The sequence below is a fragment of the Vigna unguiculata genome, chromosome 7, assembly GCF_004118075.2.
Source record: "Vigna unguiculata cultivar IT97K-499-35 chromosome 7, ASM411807v1, whole genome shotgun sequence".
NCBI lineage: Eukaryota > Viridiplantae > Streptophyta > Magnoliopsida > Fabales > Fabaceae > Vigna > Vigna unguiculata.
The window spans coordinates 23936536-23954106 of record NC_040285.1 but is presented as its reverse complement, the minus strand read 5'-3'; the positions used below and the strand labels follow the sequence as shown (position 1 = coordinate 23954106).

General features: G+C 31.1%; 1 protein-coding gene across 1 annotated transcript; it reads right to left on the bottom strand.

Moving 5' to 3' along the window:
* Positions 1-3364: 3364 nt before the first annotated feature.
* LOC114190121 (ABC transporter B family member 4-like) lies at positions 3365-14859 on the bottom strand. Its single transcript, XM_028078893.1, has 12 exons — positions 14510-14859; positions 13975-14029; positions 7990-8165; positions 7680-7901; positions 7352-7590; positions 6738-7263; positions 6171-6444; positions 5018-5883; positions 4681-4947; positions 4319-4582; positions 3957-4250; positions 3365-3877 (listed from the first exon to the last, which is right to left on the bottom strand). Exons 1-12 carry the CDS (start codon positions 14789-14791, stop codon positions 3521-3523), a joined length of 3822 nt encoding a protein of 1273 aa, XP_027934694.1. The 5' UTR covers positions 14792-14859; the 3' UTR covers positions 3365-3520.
* Positions 14860-17571: the final 2712 nt, after the last annotated feature.

The following is a 17571-nucleotide window of genomic DNA, read 5'->3' as shown; positions in this document are numbered from 1 at the left end:
GAAAAGAATTTCTCTAACCACAGATCTCTAATCAAAGATCCTAATGATCAAAGTCAAGATTCATATGTTTAGGACCATCTGTCACAATTTTAGCTTGATCCAACGATTAACAAAGCGAGAATCCCCATTTTCCCAAGATGACTCGAAAGAAGAAACACAAACTTTCCCAACAAGAGGTTGGCTGGCCCAATGTGAAAGCCTCCCTTGCCTCTCTATTAGACTCAATTTAGGCAATCGCTTGGTGAGCTGTGAGCTCGCCTAGAAAGTTTGCATAAACCAGACACGAAATTCTATATAATAGATAGTACCACTCAACCATAATAGAGTGCTTTTCTCGAGTCAAAATAGGGCCAATATGGTTAAAATGGCTCATTGGAGCTAAGAGTTTAACTTCACTATGCCAATCCCAAAAATCATAACTCAAAGACCAAATTTATAGTTTTAATCCACAACTTAACCTATTCGCACATTTTTTCCTTATTCAACAAAATTAACAGATGAAATTACATCAATTCAACAATCAATTCATAGAGTACCAACAATCAACCAAATCAACAGAAACCAACATGCAAAAATTATGAATTACCTTCCCTTACTTAGTGTAGAAAAAACCCTAAAATCAAAAATGCTTCTAGTGCTCTAGTTCTCATAGGATGCTCTAACTGCATATACATATATAAGATCACATATCTAAGCATATAATTATGATCAAAATTTAATAGAGATTCACTTTAAGGTATTTTGAGTCACATGTATGGATCATAGAACTACACGCACATCAAAAAGCTAACCTAACTCAAAAATAGAGCAAATAGTGGCCTGATTCTGATTGACATTTTGATATGTCAAAAGTGTAGATGTCTCCGCCATGTATCCACTGGTGATCTCTATTCATCAAACAGGTGAGAGACAAGCCTAAAGTTAGAGAGAAGGCAAATGAAGTTCTAGAAAAAAGTTTATAGAGAAATAATGGTTGTTACAAAATGAAACTTGATGAACGTAAACTCTATTTATAATTGAATTTTTTTATGAATAAAACAATTGAGTGTGTTACTACCGAAATCACGATGAGATGTGAAACAAAAAACTCAATTATATAAAAAAAGAGGAGTCACCATTATAATTCGGGAGTCAGTTACGTGTGAAGAAGATATTAAAATCCCACAGCATTTTTTTGAATACGGTTCCCCATAATAAAAATATGCAAAATTAATGTAATTTTTAAATTAATAATTTTCCCCATAAATCAAGCTAAACAGACAAATATGAAATAGTAAGTAAAATATTTTTTTTTTTTCATTTTGGGCCGACAAAGATTAACTTTGTTCCTACTTATTCATGTTGAAAATTAAGTAATTCAAAAGTTACGTAGTTCTTTTGAAACTATTTGAAAAAAATGAATTTTTGTTTGATTGAACTCGACAAAGATCGACCTTACTCATACTTTTATGTATTTTCATTCATAATGAAATATCAAGAATTACATAATTTTTAATAAACTATTTGTTGGTTAATATTTTTAAATTTGAAATGTTACCAAGTAAATACCAGACTCAACTTGACAAAAAATTGTAATTATCAAACAAATCCGAGATTGACATGATAATTAATCATTTTTTAAATCATTGTGAAATTTTAATTATTAAGCGAATCTGAAATTTAACATAATAATACATTTTTTAAGATTTTAAGTGAATGAAAACTTTAATTACCAAATAAATTCAAGACTCAATATGATAATTAAATTTGTAAAATTTTAAACAAATAAAAATTTTAACTATCAAGTAAATCCAACATAAAAAAATAAAAATTTTAAACTTAGTAGAAAATTTTAATTATCAAGTAAGTTCAAGAATTAACATGATAATTAAAAATTATCGATATTAATAAAATGTAATTTGTAATTTTGATTTAAAATAAAGAAAATGGATTGTATGTGAAAATGTGAAGCGACAGAGAGTATGATTCTTGTGAGTTTAAAATAAATTGAAACAAGAGTTAAAATAAAATAAGCCCAGCCCAAATAAAAAAAAAACAGATTGAGGGCTGTAAGAATAGTAAAATATAGGGGTTCAAAGTAATGATTGTGAAGCATAAAGATAAGGAAAATGTAGATGTGTATAACAAAACTTTTACAATAAATAAAATGCGGCCTAAGCCAAGAAGATATTAGAAAAATAAAGTGGAAGTGGAATAAATGAATAATAGGGGTGGAACTAGCAGATTGAGAGTTAATAATATGTGATGTAGTGAGCATATTGAAGGTGCAGAAACGGGTTAAGCCCATGTCCAATTTCTTCTTCAACATAAAATATTTTATTTTATTCTATTTCTTTTTAGGTTTTTCTTTTTACTTTTTCTTTTCAAAAGTTTCTTCTTGCTTTCCTATTATTCATCCAAATATGTTCTCTCATGGAGATAAGATATTGTCGGCATAAGCTATGGCTTCACAAGGCTCAACCAAATTCGTGAGCGATTATGTATTTTTATTTGACTTATAATCTCCTTTGTCATCTTCTCAAACACGATATAAATTCTAGTCCCGATTCACAATCATCTCACTTAAGACACTGTGGACAAGACACCACCAACAACATGTCATCGTTATCGTCAATACACCCACACTAAATCATCGTTATACTATTCCCACATTTGGAATAACTACTTCATCATTTCATTCATATTCGTCTTAATTCACATTAACATTACCAAATTAGTAAATATAGTCAAAAAACAATATATATATATCATTCATTACATTCTCATATAATCTTAAATCATCACACCATATCATACCTATGTATTTTACCTCAATCCAAACACATCTCATAACATAAATCACCTATTATATATTTTAATTTACATGTTAATAATTCATTATTTATTTTTTATTACATTAGCATAATATTTAATTACAATATTTGTATTAAGTATATCAAAACGGCGAAAAGAATTTCTCTAACCACAGATCTCTAATCAAAGATCCCAATTATCAAAGTGAAGATTCATATGTTTAGGACCATCTGTCACAATTTTAGCTTGATCCAACGATTAACAAAACGAGAATCCCCATCTTCTCAAGATGACTCGGAAGAAGAAACACAGTCTTGCCCAAGAAAAGGTTGGCTCGCCCAATGTGAAAGCCTCCCATGCCTCTATGTCAGACTCAATTTAGTAAATCACTTGATGAGTTGTGAGCTCACCTAAAAAGTTTGCATAAACCTTAAGCGAAATTCTATATAATAAATAGTATCACTCAACCATAATAGAGTGTTTTTCTCCTTTGTATGAGTCAAAACAGGACCAATCCGCTTAAAATGACTCATTAGAGCTAAGAGTTTAACTTGACTGTGCCAATTCCAAAAATCACAACTCAGAGACCAAATTTATAGTTTTAATCCACAACTTAACCTATTCTCACAGTTTTTCCCTATTCAACGAAATTAACGGATGAAATTACACCGATTCAACGATCAATTCATAGAGTACCAACGATCAAGGTAGTTATTCCAAACAAAATTCAAGGTGTCGAAGAACTTGTGTGAAGTTGGACTAAGGAAGCGTAAAATCCACCACTGACGTTAATAAGTGTTTCATGTTTTCCTTTCTCCACTATGACTCCATTTTTGATAACAGCAATCACATCTGCATTTTTTATTGTGGATAGACGATGTGCAACCACCACAGTGGTTCTGTTCACCATCACTTTGTCCAATGCATCTTGAACAACTCTTTCTGATTCTGCATCTAATGCACTCGTCGCCTCATCGAGCAGCAATATCTTCGGATTTTTTATTATGGCTCGTGCAATGGCTACCCGTTGCTTTTGGCCACCAGATAATTGGGTTCCTCTCTCCCCCACCAAAGTATCATAACCCTGCCATAGTAGAAAACCAACGAAAGTTCTTAACCCAACAACAGAAAGCAAGTTTTTTTTTCTTGGTTAATTATTTTACCTGTTGTAGGCCACTAATGTATGTATGTGCATTGGCCAATTCTGCTGCAGCTATGATCTCTGCTTCAGAAGCATTGCCTTCTTTTCCATAGGCAATATTGGCACGTATTGTTTCATTGAACAAAACTGGCTCTTGGCTTACAAGGCCCATCTGCTGTCTAAACCACTTGAGTTGCAACTCACGAATTTCCACACCATCAAGTGTGATTTGCCCTGAATCAGGATCATAAAATCTTTGCAACAAGGAAATCACTGTGGATTTCCCACTTCCACTTTCACCAACAAGAGCCACCGTCTGAAACACCAAATTTGGCAATGAAGTATTTTCTACGTACAAAGTTATATAAAAACTCAAACACTTACCTTGCCAGAATGGATACCCAAGCTGAGGTCTTGGAAAATGGGTATCTCAGGCCTAGATGGATACTTGAAGCTCACATGACGAAGCTCAATTTCTCCCTTGACGCTGTCCAGTGTGATGCCAGACTCATCACTCGGATCTATTTTCGACTTCTTATCAAGCATTTTAAATATGGACGCAGTGGCTGACTTCGCTTTGCTCGAGTCAGGAGCAAGGGATCTTGATTGGCAAATACCAGCAGTTCCCATAGTTAATGCAAAGAAAACCTGAAAAGCATGAAAGCAACTACATGTTCAAGAAGGAAGAAAAAGTGGAATGCAATACCCGGAAAACATAAATGTTACAAACATGACACAGTTGATACCCGGAAAACATCTGAGAATGACGCCTTCCCAGCTTCCACGAGTCTAGCTCCTGCGTAGTAACTGGTTGCGTGAAAACCATACAACGAGAAAGCCAAAACCGCAAACGCTGCTCCGTTGATCAATCCTCCTCGTATCCCTGCTTTGATGGGGGCCTCACATTTTTTCCTGTATAGTTCCATAATCTTGTCTTCAGCGCAGAAAGAAGCAACCGTTCTTATGCTTCCAACTGCATCATTAGCAACTTGGCTCGCTTCCTCATACATCATCTGTCGCAACAAACATATAATCTCAATAATTATATAACTTTGTAGTAATGGGAAAAAAAAAAAAACTAACCTTTACATCTGCACTGAATTCGTTCGAGAGTTTGTTCTTAAGGTATATATTGATTCCAAAAAAGGGAATCAGGACAAGAATAACTAACGTCGTCTGCCAAGATGCAGTGAAAGCAATAATGAATCCAGCCAATACAGATGCCGAATTTTGAACGAATAGTCCCAGCGCGTCACCAACAAGGGCACGTACCAAAGCCGCATCTGCTAAGAGTCTCGCACTGAGAGCACCGCTTGAGTTTTCAGCTTCATCAAACCAACCAACCTCCATGTTTACAACCTTCTCAAAACACATTAGCCTGATACGCTGGATTAACTTGCATCCCGCCACAGAAAAAAAGTATCGTTGTCCGACATTTGTCACAAATGCTGCAATACCAACGACAGTAAACATCAGTGCCCAAAACTTGGAGTCTTTTTTCATCTGATCAAATGGTTCATAAAATGTCTTGATGGCCATGGAAACCAGCAACCCATATATTGGATATATAACACCATTTGCTATGGCAGCTACACATCCAATCAAAAGGACATGAATCTCTGGCTTATTGAGGGAAGCAAGGCGGCTAAGTGGAACCTCTGGAGCTTGTTCTTTGGGTTGTGAGTTTTCAAGTTCAGGATCAGAGACATTGACTCCTTTGGATAAACCAAAGGAAACCGAAGGAGAGTGTCTGCTACTATTCCCTTTGGATGAACCCCTACTGATAGATCTTTCAAGTGATCTCCTTTGACTAGATTGTCTAAACGATTCTACTGAAATTTCACCCTTGCTGTGATGATCAGCATTTTCTTCTGAGTCATTGCTTATTTCTTGTAGGCGTATAAGTTGAGAGTAAGCTCCATCACCCTTTGATAATTCTGAGTGTGTTCCTGATTAATAAACACACATTCTAAGAGTAAGCAATTCTAATTCAAGATACTTTTATATTTAAGTATTTAAAAATATAAATAGTTAGAAACGGGTTTTTAAGTCCATAACTCAATCTCCACAAAACCATCTTGGTGCTTTGCACACTTTAAATATAGAAACTTTAAGTACTCTAATATATATTATATTAGAGAATGGGATTATTAGAGAATGGGATCTGATTCAAGTCCAACAAACTGATTTGTAAGGTGAGGACAATTTTATATTAAAAAATGAACTCGCGTGGTACCTTTCTCAATCATTTTCCCTCTGTGAATGACAGCAATCGTATCAGCATTCTTCACTGTGCTCAAGCGATGCGCCACCACAATAGTAGTTCTGTTGATCATGATCCTATTTAGAGCCTCTTGAACTATTCTTTCTGACTCTACGTCAAGTGCACTTGTGGCTTCATCCAGAAGTAGAATTCGAGGATTTCTCAGAATTGCTCTGGCTATGGCAATGCGTTGCTTCTGCCCACCAGATAGCTTGCTTCCATGATCACCAACCACTGTGTTCAATCCCTGCATGCAGAGGTAAATGAATGAAGTACTCTGCTGAGTCAGAAATAATAATTAGAAAATGAAGTGCTGTAAAGAGATGAGAGGATATGAATTAAATATGCATCAAGAGGAGTTATTTTTATGTAACTATATATTAAAAGGGTGATTGACAGTAATCATAACTATTTAACATGTTAAGTGAAAAGTCATTAATGATCAACGGGAATTGTAGTGTAAATAGTATCAATCCAATCCATTTTCACAAATGAAATAAAGTCTCCCTCACTAATTTTCTAATAGGTTGAACATAAAACCTGTGGAAGCTTATGAATGAACTTAGCAGCATTTGCAAGTTCAGCGGCAGATCTTATCTCTTCAATTGTTGCACCTTCTTTTCCATATGCGATATTATCCTTAATGGTAGATGCAAACAACACAGGCTCCTGGCTGACAAGGCCTATTTTTCCTCTGATCCACCTTAGCTGAAATTCTTTGAGGTTAATGCCATCAATAAGAACTTCACCAGCCTGTGGATCGTAGAATCTTTCTACCAAGCTGATAACTGTAGACTTTCCACTTCCACTTTGTCCAACTAAAGCTGCAGTTGTACCACCTGCTATACGAAGACAGAATCCACCAAATATCAGTTCTTCTGGTCTTGATGGGTAACTGAAATAAACATCCCTTAACTCTATTTCGCCTTGAATATCTTGTAATATTTTCCCATTTGGATCGTAAGCGTCTATCTCTGGCTTCCTTTCAATCGTCTGGAACATTTTGTATGCTGCAACCTGACCTAAAGAAAAAGCATTTATGCAAGGGGATGTCTGTCCAAGAGACCTAACATATGAAAAAAAGAAAAGCTATATGAACTGTCAAACTTCCTTAAAAGACATAAATAAATACATTAAAATAAAATGCTACGTACGATGAACCGATAAGTATGGCAACAATCACATTTATCACCCTGCCCCCACTATATTCTTTTTCCATTATCAACTTTGCTCCATACCATACTCCCAAAGCATAAGTCCCGAAAGTAACAAACAAAAGTGTGCCTGCACCGATTCCATGAATGCAACCTTCTTGAATTCCTGATTTGTAAGCATGTGCAAGATCTTTGTTATAACTAGATACTGCTTGTTTTTCCCCAGTAAAGGATGCAACCTGGAAATATACACAGGAACAAGAAATATCAGACTATATGGAAGTATAGAATGCCATGGTTAGGTTTCAAGTTTGAACAAACAACATACGGTTCTTATTGAGCCAATAGTCTGTTGGACAAGACGTGCAGCTTTTGCATAAGCTGTTTGAGTTGTGGAAGCAATCCTTTGTATGGTGAAGGCCACAGCAGCACCTGACAAAACAAGAAGTGGAAGAGAGGACAGCATGACAACAGTAAGAAGCCACCCTTTCACCAACGCTATCACAAATCCACCGGTGAATGTTGCTACAAGCTGCACAAATCTCCCAACCTGATAAGAGAAAATCAAGTTTATTATGTGAACACATTAAAATTTATCTCGTGCAAAAGTTGCAGCATATGCAATGTATGGTAGGTACCTTCTCACCCATGGCTTCTTGTAAAAGAATGGTGTCACCTGATATTCTCCCTATCACCTCTCCGGTGTTTGTTTCCTCATCAAAGAAAGCGATATCTTGTCTGAGAATAGTTTTCAGATACAGTTCCCTTATTCGTGCAGTTTGCCTCTCCCCCGTCACCGCCCAACATGCCTCCTCTGAAAAATTTTATGTTTCTCTCAACTTAAGTTTTGTGTTTCTTCATGTTCTTTCATAGTGTGGTAAAGTTACTCTTTTCATAGTTTACTTCCTTTCCTAGTACTATACTAAACTCAATCTGTTTATAATTTTAGTAGTATTCATATTTCTTAAATTTTTTTACTCATCCCTTTTATACTTATAATAGAATGAAATATCATATTTGCTAAAACAGAATACGATATTAGGAAATTAAGATACAAGGTTTAGCTTATAAAAGTTAAAGAATTTTTATGACAAAAAAATAATTTAATTATTATATATTAAAAATATCAAATAAAGTATGCTATCTCTAAATTATTTTTAAAATAAAAAAGTTATATTTTTGAAAAAAAAATATTTTAATATAAAATAAATAAATAATTATAAAATACATCATTAAATTTATTAACTTATTATTATTTTGATCTATAGTTTCTATATAATTATAAATGTAAAAGGATTTTAAATGATATTTTATTAATAATATAAAAATAATAATTATCTGTAATAGAGTTAGATGTCATATTTTAGTTTTGTAATGATTTTTCAAATATAGCAACTTGTTTTCATGTGTTAAAAGTGATAATTAACTTTATTTTATTTTATCTTTTATTTATTAATGATATATTTGTTTAATGAAATGGTTTGACGTAGTATATGAATGGTATAGATAACGTTACTTCCATTCTAAGAGTAATTTTAATTATTCTTTTAGGTTTTAGTGTATTAAGACCTACTTATCACTTTTACTTAAATAAAGAAATATTATAAGTCTAACATTTCTTTATTTATTAAAATAAAAATGTTTAACCCACCCTCTCAAACTTATATAATTGAGTATAACCCTTTTTAATTAAGATACTCTAAAAATATAATCAAATTTCGAATTTGGATAAAAGTTGAAAAAAAGAAAAGAAAGATGAGATGAGATGAGTTAAAAGAAAAAATAATAATAATATTTTGATAACTAAATTTTAATAATTTTTTCTTCAATTTTGTTTTTTAAATTTTGAATTTGAGGTGATATCTCTTAGATGATTTTGAAATATAGAAAAATGAAAAAAGACAGAATGGAAAGTCACTTAGAAAATGTCACATCTGATTGTAATATCATGTTGTAAAATAAAATTATCAAAATTTAGTTATTAAAAAAATATTTTTCAAGAAAAAAAAAGAGGGATATCTCGTCATGAATTTTTCTATTCTTATCATTCTGAAACAAGAAAGAGAATTTTATACTTCTCTCTTCTTCTTCTTCTTCCTCTCTTTTTCTCTAACACAGTGTTCGTTTGAGGGTATTGTACTGTTTAAGTAAATTTGGGAAATCAGATTTTGGTACGCGAGCGCGTTCGTTTACATGAATTGAAGGGATATGCGAGAGGCGATTTGGGGGATGGATGGATTATTCCATCCCCTCAAAAGTGCAAGGATACGCGAGTATACTGCATATGTTTTGTATACATTACGAAACTACCCTTCAGTTTTGTTTCCCGTTTCCAAAATCATGTGCATGGAGGGGAAGAAGATGAGATGGTTTGGGGTGTGGTAGTCGAGGAATGCCATGAAGGGTGGTCGTGCTTTGTTGAGGTGGTGGGTAGTGGTGTGGTTGGACGCAATGGCAGATTATATATGGAGCAGGGAGGGACCTTGGCCCCCCAAAATATTTGTGATTTTTTTTTAAATTATGTATATACTTTTGATTTTTTTAATTATATATATTTTTAATTTTTTTAAATTATAAGTAATGTATTTTAAAAATTGATAGAAATTTAAATTGTGTCTTTTTAATTTTTTTATAAAGCATAATAAATAATAAAATATAAAATTTAATATAATAAAGGGTAAAAATATTTAGGGTTAATTATTTTTTTGTCTTTGTTTTTGTCAAAAAAATATCAAATTTCGACTAAATCAACTTGAGGACCAACTTACATTTTTGGAAACAAAAACCAAAATAGTAATTATAACAAATATTTATTAAAATATTTTTTATTTTATTTCTCATTGTCTTTTTAAGTTTTCACAAACTTGTACTCATCTTTCAGCCTCATATGTTTTCTTTTTGGTTTTGAAGAAAAAGAGAAGTTAGACACAAACTCATTACTTTTGCTCTCATTTATCATTTGTTATCTTCTTTCCTTGATAAAAAAGGTAACTGTCTTGTCTCACTTGATAATGAACTATTAGTTTAATAGTTATTAATATTATTTTTTATTTCATGAACTTTGTATATTCCTTTTTTTATGAATATAGAAGAAAAAATAATGTATTATGTGTTTTTTCAAACCGATTTTGTGACTTGATTATAATATATTTTTCTTTTAATAATTACGACTCTCAATTTCTCATTAGATTATGATAACTTATTTTTTAATATTAATTTTTTAAAAAGTATATTGATGAAGAATAAAACCATAGATTCATTCTTTAAAAGTGATAGAAGAGAAGTGGTTGGTGAAGATGAAAACAAGATATATTTTACTTCTTCACATATTTTAAAGTATTGTACCAATGATCAAATTGTTATGTTAGATGAGTTATTTTTTAAAGCATTATACTAATGATCCAATCTAATAGTCAAATAATTATATTGTTTTGGTCCCTCCAAATTTTATAGTCAAGATCCGCTACTGGTTTGACGCGTGGTTGGTGGTTATATGCACCAGTGTTACGATGTTGTGGTGTTTTGAAAGGAGGATGGCACCGGTTACGTGCCTTGGTTTATAAAGGACTGACACCAGTTACGACATCAGTGTCAATGCTTATTATGTTTTTTATTTTTTACTTTTTGTTTTATTTTTTTTACTTTTTTTAATTTTTTTAACTTTTTTTTAAAACTTTTTTTAAAACTTTTTTTTTAACTTTATATAAATTTTGTTTAAAATTTAATTGTTTAAATTTCTTTTAAAATTTAATTGTATAATTTTTTTTACATTCATAAAAATTTAATATTTTTTATTTTAAAATTTTATATAATTTTAATATTTTTTTAATTCGTATTAATTAATTATAATTATTTTTATAACATCAAATTATAAAATCATTCTCTTTTTCCATCAAGGGTATTTCGGTAACTATCTAATTCTATCTATTTTTACAATTTATTTTATCTATCACATCAATCAAATACTTCACTGACTTTCATAAAACTTATCTCCAAATTCACTTACTTTACCCTCTAAATCCACTTAAAAAAATACAAAAATTCATCCACCCAAATCTACAAAAATTCATCTTCACATTCTCCCTCGTATCCATCCCCAAGGAACACACACTAAAGAATCCAACTAAATAAAGCTTGCAAAATTATATAGACTCTATAAATAATTAAACTATAAACAATAATAATAATATTATTAAAAAGGTTAAAAAATACATTGAGATAAATATTTTTCATTTAAATTTTATTATATATTTTAATTTAGCTTAGTGATATTGAAAATATGTAATATATTAGATGTTTAGTATTAGGTTAGGTTGTTTTACTTCAGATGGTACTTTTCCTCAAAATTAAATTGATTGGACAAATTTTACAGCCTGGTTTTAAAATATCTTTAATAACACATAATGTATAGAGTATAATTTTTTAATTAATAAAAATTATTATATAATATAGTGTTTATAAAACTTATAACTCGTCATTTATCATTTACGCTATTAAAATTTTTATATTACATGAAATTTTTCTTGTAAATTTGTTAAAAAAATTTGGAAGATTTTTTTTTCTGTTATTTTTTCTAAAAAATTTAATTAGCAGGTAATTCCTTCGTAGATAATTTTCTACAAAATTATAAAATTTGTAAGTATTTCCTACAAAATTTGTTGTGAAAAGTATCTCATATAAAATATTTTGCAAAATAATTGACAGCAATTTTTTACAATTTGTTTCGTAACAAAATTTATAAGTATTTTTTTAATAATGTTAAAGAGTACGGGAAGAATATATAATGCAGTATAATCTATATGAAAACAACTCATCAACTCATAAGATTTTACACTTTATTTGCTTAAAAAAATTACAATTTGAAAAAAAAACACAATATTAATTTTGAATTATTTTATTTTGAAAGGTTTAATTTTTAAATATTTTGTTTCAAAAACATTATTCAAATTTACTAATTTTTTTATATAGTATTTTAATTACTATCAAATACAAAAAAAAAGTGTTATTTCTACAAATATCAATCAAAAATAATTTTGACCTATAATATGAAATGAAGATTGATGTTATTAATAGTATTTTTAAAGTGTTAATTGTTAGTTTTACTCGTCACCGAGCGTTTTAATATTAAGAATGATTAAATATGAATATGTATCTTATGTTACTAATAGTTTTGATGTTTTAATATGTATGTTAAATATTAAGAATGGAATCACATGATGTATACATTCTTATTCTTAATATGAAATACTTTTCGAAAAACATCATGTGACAAATTATATTGTGCATCGAGGACGTTACTGAGCGTTTTAATATCTTGTGTAGAATGATTTAGTATTAGGGCAATGGTAATATCACACACCAATATTCATTTGACATGGTTTTCGTAATAAGAGAATAAAAAATAATGTGTTAAATGAAGAGGTGCCAAATATACTTTTTCTTAGTATTATTATTCATTGAAGGTGTTGTTGAGGAATACCTTTAATTTTTTTCTCACAAATATTATTATTTTTTATTTAGTTTATATTTCACATGTATTTAAATCCGTGGAAAGTTATATTAGGTAGGAAATTTATAATTTATAAATATTTGTGGCAAATAATTTATGAAAAATACTTGTTTTACTCATACATAAAATTTTGTGGAAAATAAGAAATGAGAAATATTTGTTTTATCCATAAAAAAGTATTTGTGGAAAGTAATGCAAGGAAAATATCCAATATTTTACTTATAAAAAAATATCAATGGGAAATAGTGTATGAGAAATACTCATTTTTACCACTAAAAGATATCCGTGGAAAACAATGTACTGTAAATATCTGACTTACCAAGAAAATGAATATGTAGAAAATAATACTGAAAAATACCTTTTTACTTATGAAAAAATGTCCACTAAAAATATTGCGTGGGAAATACCTTTTTTATCCCATGAAAAATATCTGTGAAAAAAAAAGTACGGAAAATACATTTTTTATCTATGAAAAAAACCTGTGAGAAATAATCTATGAAAAACACACTTTTTATTCATGAGGAATGAAATTTTTTTCTTATAGTGTGTGATGTGTAGGTATGTGTGTTATATATGTATCATGTGTATGATGATTATAATTAAATTAGCTCACCCTAATGGCTAATATTATAGTGACGAGGATAAATAGAAAAATGGTGATAAATTTTAACATGTAAACGAATTTGTCAATATTAATTAAAAACCAATATTTAGTTGATGATACTTTGACATTAACCAGTCGGTCACGACTTGATTGAAAGTGAATTGATGATATTTCAAAGTACAACATAATAAAGAATAATAAAGAATGTAGAAGAAAAAAGAAAGATGAATTGAGAGTTGAAAAAAAAAATAATTCTTATTTTTTAAGTAAAATTTATAGCTATCAATTTAAATTAATTAAATTATTCTTTATAAATTTTAAAAATTTAAATTTTTTTCTTAAAATTGTTTATTTAAATAATATATTTTATCATAAAATATTTTAATTTTTCTATAAAAATAAACTACTCTTTTGAAAATCTTAATACAAGCTCAGTAAAACAAAGTTCAGGTAACTTAGCTGTGGAGATCGTGAATAAATATATAATTTATAAATAAATAAAGTACTTACGTAGGAAGGCTCCTATTGCAGATCCTAGTGCCAAGTATAAAATTTTAAGACAAACCTGCATTTGTATAAATCACAGCAACCAAACATTATCACAACTTGTAAAAAAGCTCCCAAGTCCTTACAAAATCAGAACAAATCTCACTAAACTACTAGCATCCCTTCATTATTTTTGTTTACTAGATTTTGGATTACGGATTTGACCATATGATATATATATCTTTTAATATATTTTTTTAACATATATGTACGTAAATAAAATATCTTTTTAAAACATTTTAGTGATATTAAAATTATGAATTCCGTCTTCAAAAATATTTAGTGAAATTTGAATTCATTATGAATTTTGTATTTCCTAACAATAATACCCGTGTGATTTTCTTAAGTAAAAAATTAAATATAGCGGATGTAAAGTTATATATTTATATAATAGTAAATCGAAAGTTATTTAATATGGTAGGATAAATATATATGAGTGAAATAGAAGAAAATTGATTATAAATGATGGATGTATGAGAGAGGTGATTAAGATGGTTACCTTGGAAACATCTTGGAGTAGATTTGGGTTAGTGGCGCCGAAGGTATCAATTATTTGACCCATTAGTAATGCCAAGAGAGGGAAAGCGACACCGTTTGCAATGGCAGCAATGCTCCCAACAGCCATAAAGAAAATGTCAGTGGAGTGTGCATAACCGAACAGCTTATAAAACGGAACTCTCTCTGTCTTTTCTCTTTCTTTCTTCCTTCCTTCTTCCTTTTTCCCATTCTCTGATGTGCTTGCCTCATCATCTTTTATCTCTTCTCCGTTCTCCACACCCATTTCACAGATCACTGCTCTCTACGTCAACAACAAGAGTGTTGTGTTAATAACTCCGACAAAACTTTCTGGACAAACAAGAAACAAAGACACACAGGAAATGAACACCAATATCAACAAACCGAAGACATACAAAGCAGGGAATATATATTCTACCTTAACAATAGAAAGAGCAAAGCACATACACTAATGTCGCTACCTTGAGTTATTTGGATAACTTTTTAAGACATTTAAAAAGAAAAATATAGGTTCATATTACTTACAATTATAAAAATAAGCAATTCGTATATAAAATAGTTTAGTTATTATATGCTAAAATAAAAAATACAAAAAGTTAATAAAAAATACAAAAAGTTAATTCGCTATTTAAAAAAACAATTAATGTTCTTACAAGAAGTTGTTTTAATCAGTTTTGGTTATAGTAAGATGTTACATCAAAAGCTGAGATATAGCAAATAAAAATATTGATTATGAGTATTTGATAAAATAAATTAGACGGGCCTAATAAAACAGGTTTTCTAAAAACTAAAAATAATAACCTAATATTTTATTTTTATATTAATTAATTTTCAATTATAAAAAATATAAAAAATAATAACCTAATTTTCATTTTTAGTCTTTATAGTTTAATGAATATGCAAATTTAATATAATAAAATTATAATTTTATATTCAATTTAATTTAATTAAATTATATTATTTTATTTTATTACTAATATTTTATTGAATTATTGATAAAAAAGTGTTAAATATTCTTCAGAAATATCAGTTATTTAATCATATTAGTTAGGTTTAACAAATTTTAACCTGTGTTATTTCTGAAAATATGTTAATATTTTTTATTAAAAACTAGGTAATATATTAATCATAAATAAAATTAATTAATTTTAAAAATTAAAGAACTGAAATACAATAAAAAAATAGAGAAATAAAACATATGGCTATGCAGAAATGTTAATGTACATTTTAATGGAGGGACCTTATTATAGCTTCCGTGATTGGCACGGGAAATTAACAATGCATTAATTGTTTGGTCTAACAATTGGGTCACTTTAGCATTGGTGGCAATTAGGTCTGGCTCGTCGAGTCGGTCTGCAGGTCCGTGAAAAAAATACGGTACGAGTCAGGGTAGTGAGTTTGTAGGTCCGCAGTGGTTCGACCTGCATAAGTCCGCACTCCGCGCGGGCCGACCCTCGGTCCGCAAGCCCGTATAAAAAAATTTGCACTTGTTTATAATAATTTTTTTTTATGGACTTTTGCATTAACATTTCAAATTTTTATATAACTGGAAAAGACAAGTATTATGTATTTAATGTGCTAAAATTTAAAAAATACATTGTGTATATCATAGTATGAATATGAATATGATGAAAATGTTGAATTATTAATTTATCATCAAACTCCTCAAAGTCTTTACTTAATTTTGTGAACTTCTTAAAGTTTCTCAATTTTTAAACATTGAAAATCTTATCATAAAAATTATAAAAAAAAAAGCGGGCCAGTGATTGCAGCACGCATAAATTGTGCAGGACGGGACGGACCTTATGCGGACTGGACCTAAACAGGTCGGGCCGGCCAGCATTACCATCCCTACTTTAGCATAAAGAATTTGACACACATAAAAAAATTATCTTCTAATGTGTTTAGACATTTTAATAATGTACATGCAGTTATTTTTATTTCAGGGAGTTTGAGATGTTTTATGACACATATGTTGTTTAATTAAGAAATTTAGAAGGAAATTAAAATTTTAGAATTTAATGAGTAATTGAATTACTTCAATAAAGTAATAATTTCTAATATTTTATATTCTAAGATTTATATTTTGCCTTTTGCAATTCGGGTAGATCTAAGTTTGGATTGATTCATCTTTAGTTAGATTTGAGTAGAGTTGACTTAAATTAATTTGGAATTAACACAACTTAGTTTCACATTATTCCTTACTTGATGTCGTCGGGCCCATCTTGGTCGTTGGGCTCATCCAGGCCGTCGGGCTCGTCCGGGTTGTCAGGCACGTTCAAATCGTCAGGCTCGTTCGGGTCGTCAGGTCCGTTTGGGCAGTTTGGCATGTTCGGGTTGTCGGGTTCATCCGGGTCGTCAGGCTCGTTCGCGTCGTCGGCCCGTTCGGGTCGTCGGGCTCGTTCGCGTCGTCAGGCTCGTCCGGGTCGTCGAGTCGGTCTGGGTAGTCGTGCCCTTTTGGGTCGTCGAGCTCGTCCTGGTCGTTGGGTCTGTTCGGGCGTCGAGCCTGTCTTGGTCGTCGGACTCGTCTAGGTCATCGGGTCCGTCCAAGTCGTCGGGTTCGTCTGGGTCATCGTGCCTATCCCGGTCATCAGGCCCGTCCGGGTCTTCGGGCCCTTCCGGGTCTTTTGGCTTGTTCGGGTCATCGGGCCCATCCGGGTCTTCGGGCTCGTCCGTGTCATTTGGCCTATTCGGGTCGTCGTGCTTGTCCGGTTCGTTGGGCCTGTCCCATAGATAATAATACAATTTTCGTGTTGAAGATGAAAGCTCATGGATTGGCCCTGACCCACAGGGCTTTTGTGGGGGTTTTGGCCCTGTGGGCTTCTTTAATGGGGCTTTTTTTCAATGTGGGCTTTTTTGGCCCTAGCCCACATGGGCCAGGGCCAAGCCCTTTGGGTTGGGCCAAATTGACACCTCTATTGATGTTTGAGTCTAACATATGTTCAACTTGACTTAGCCAAACGTGACTTGATTGTCTCAGTCCCACTTGGGCCTAACCTGACCTAGACTTAGCTTGAGCTATACATAACCAAAGTTGACTTGACA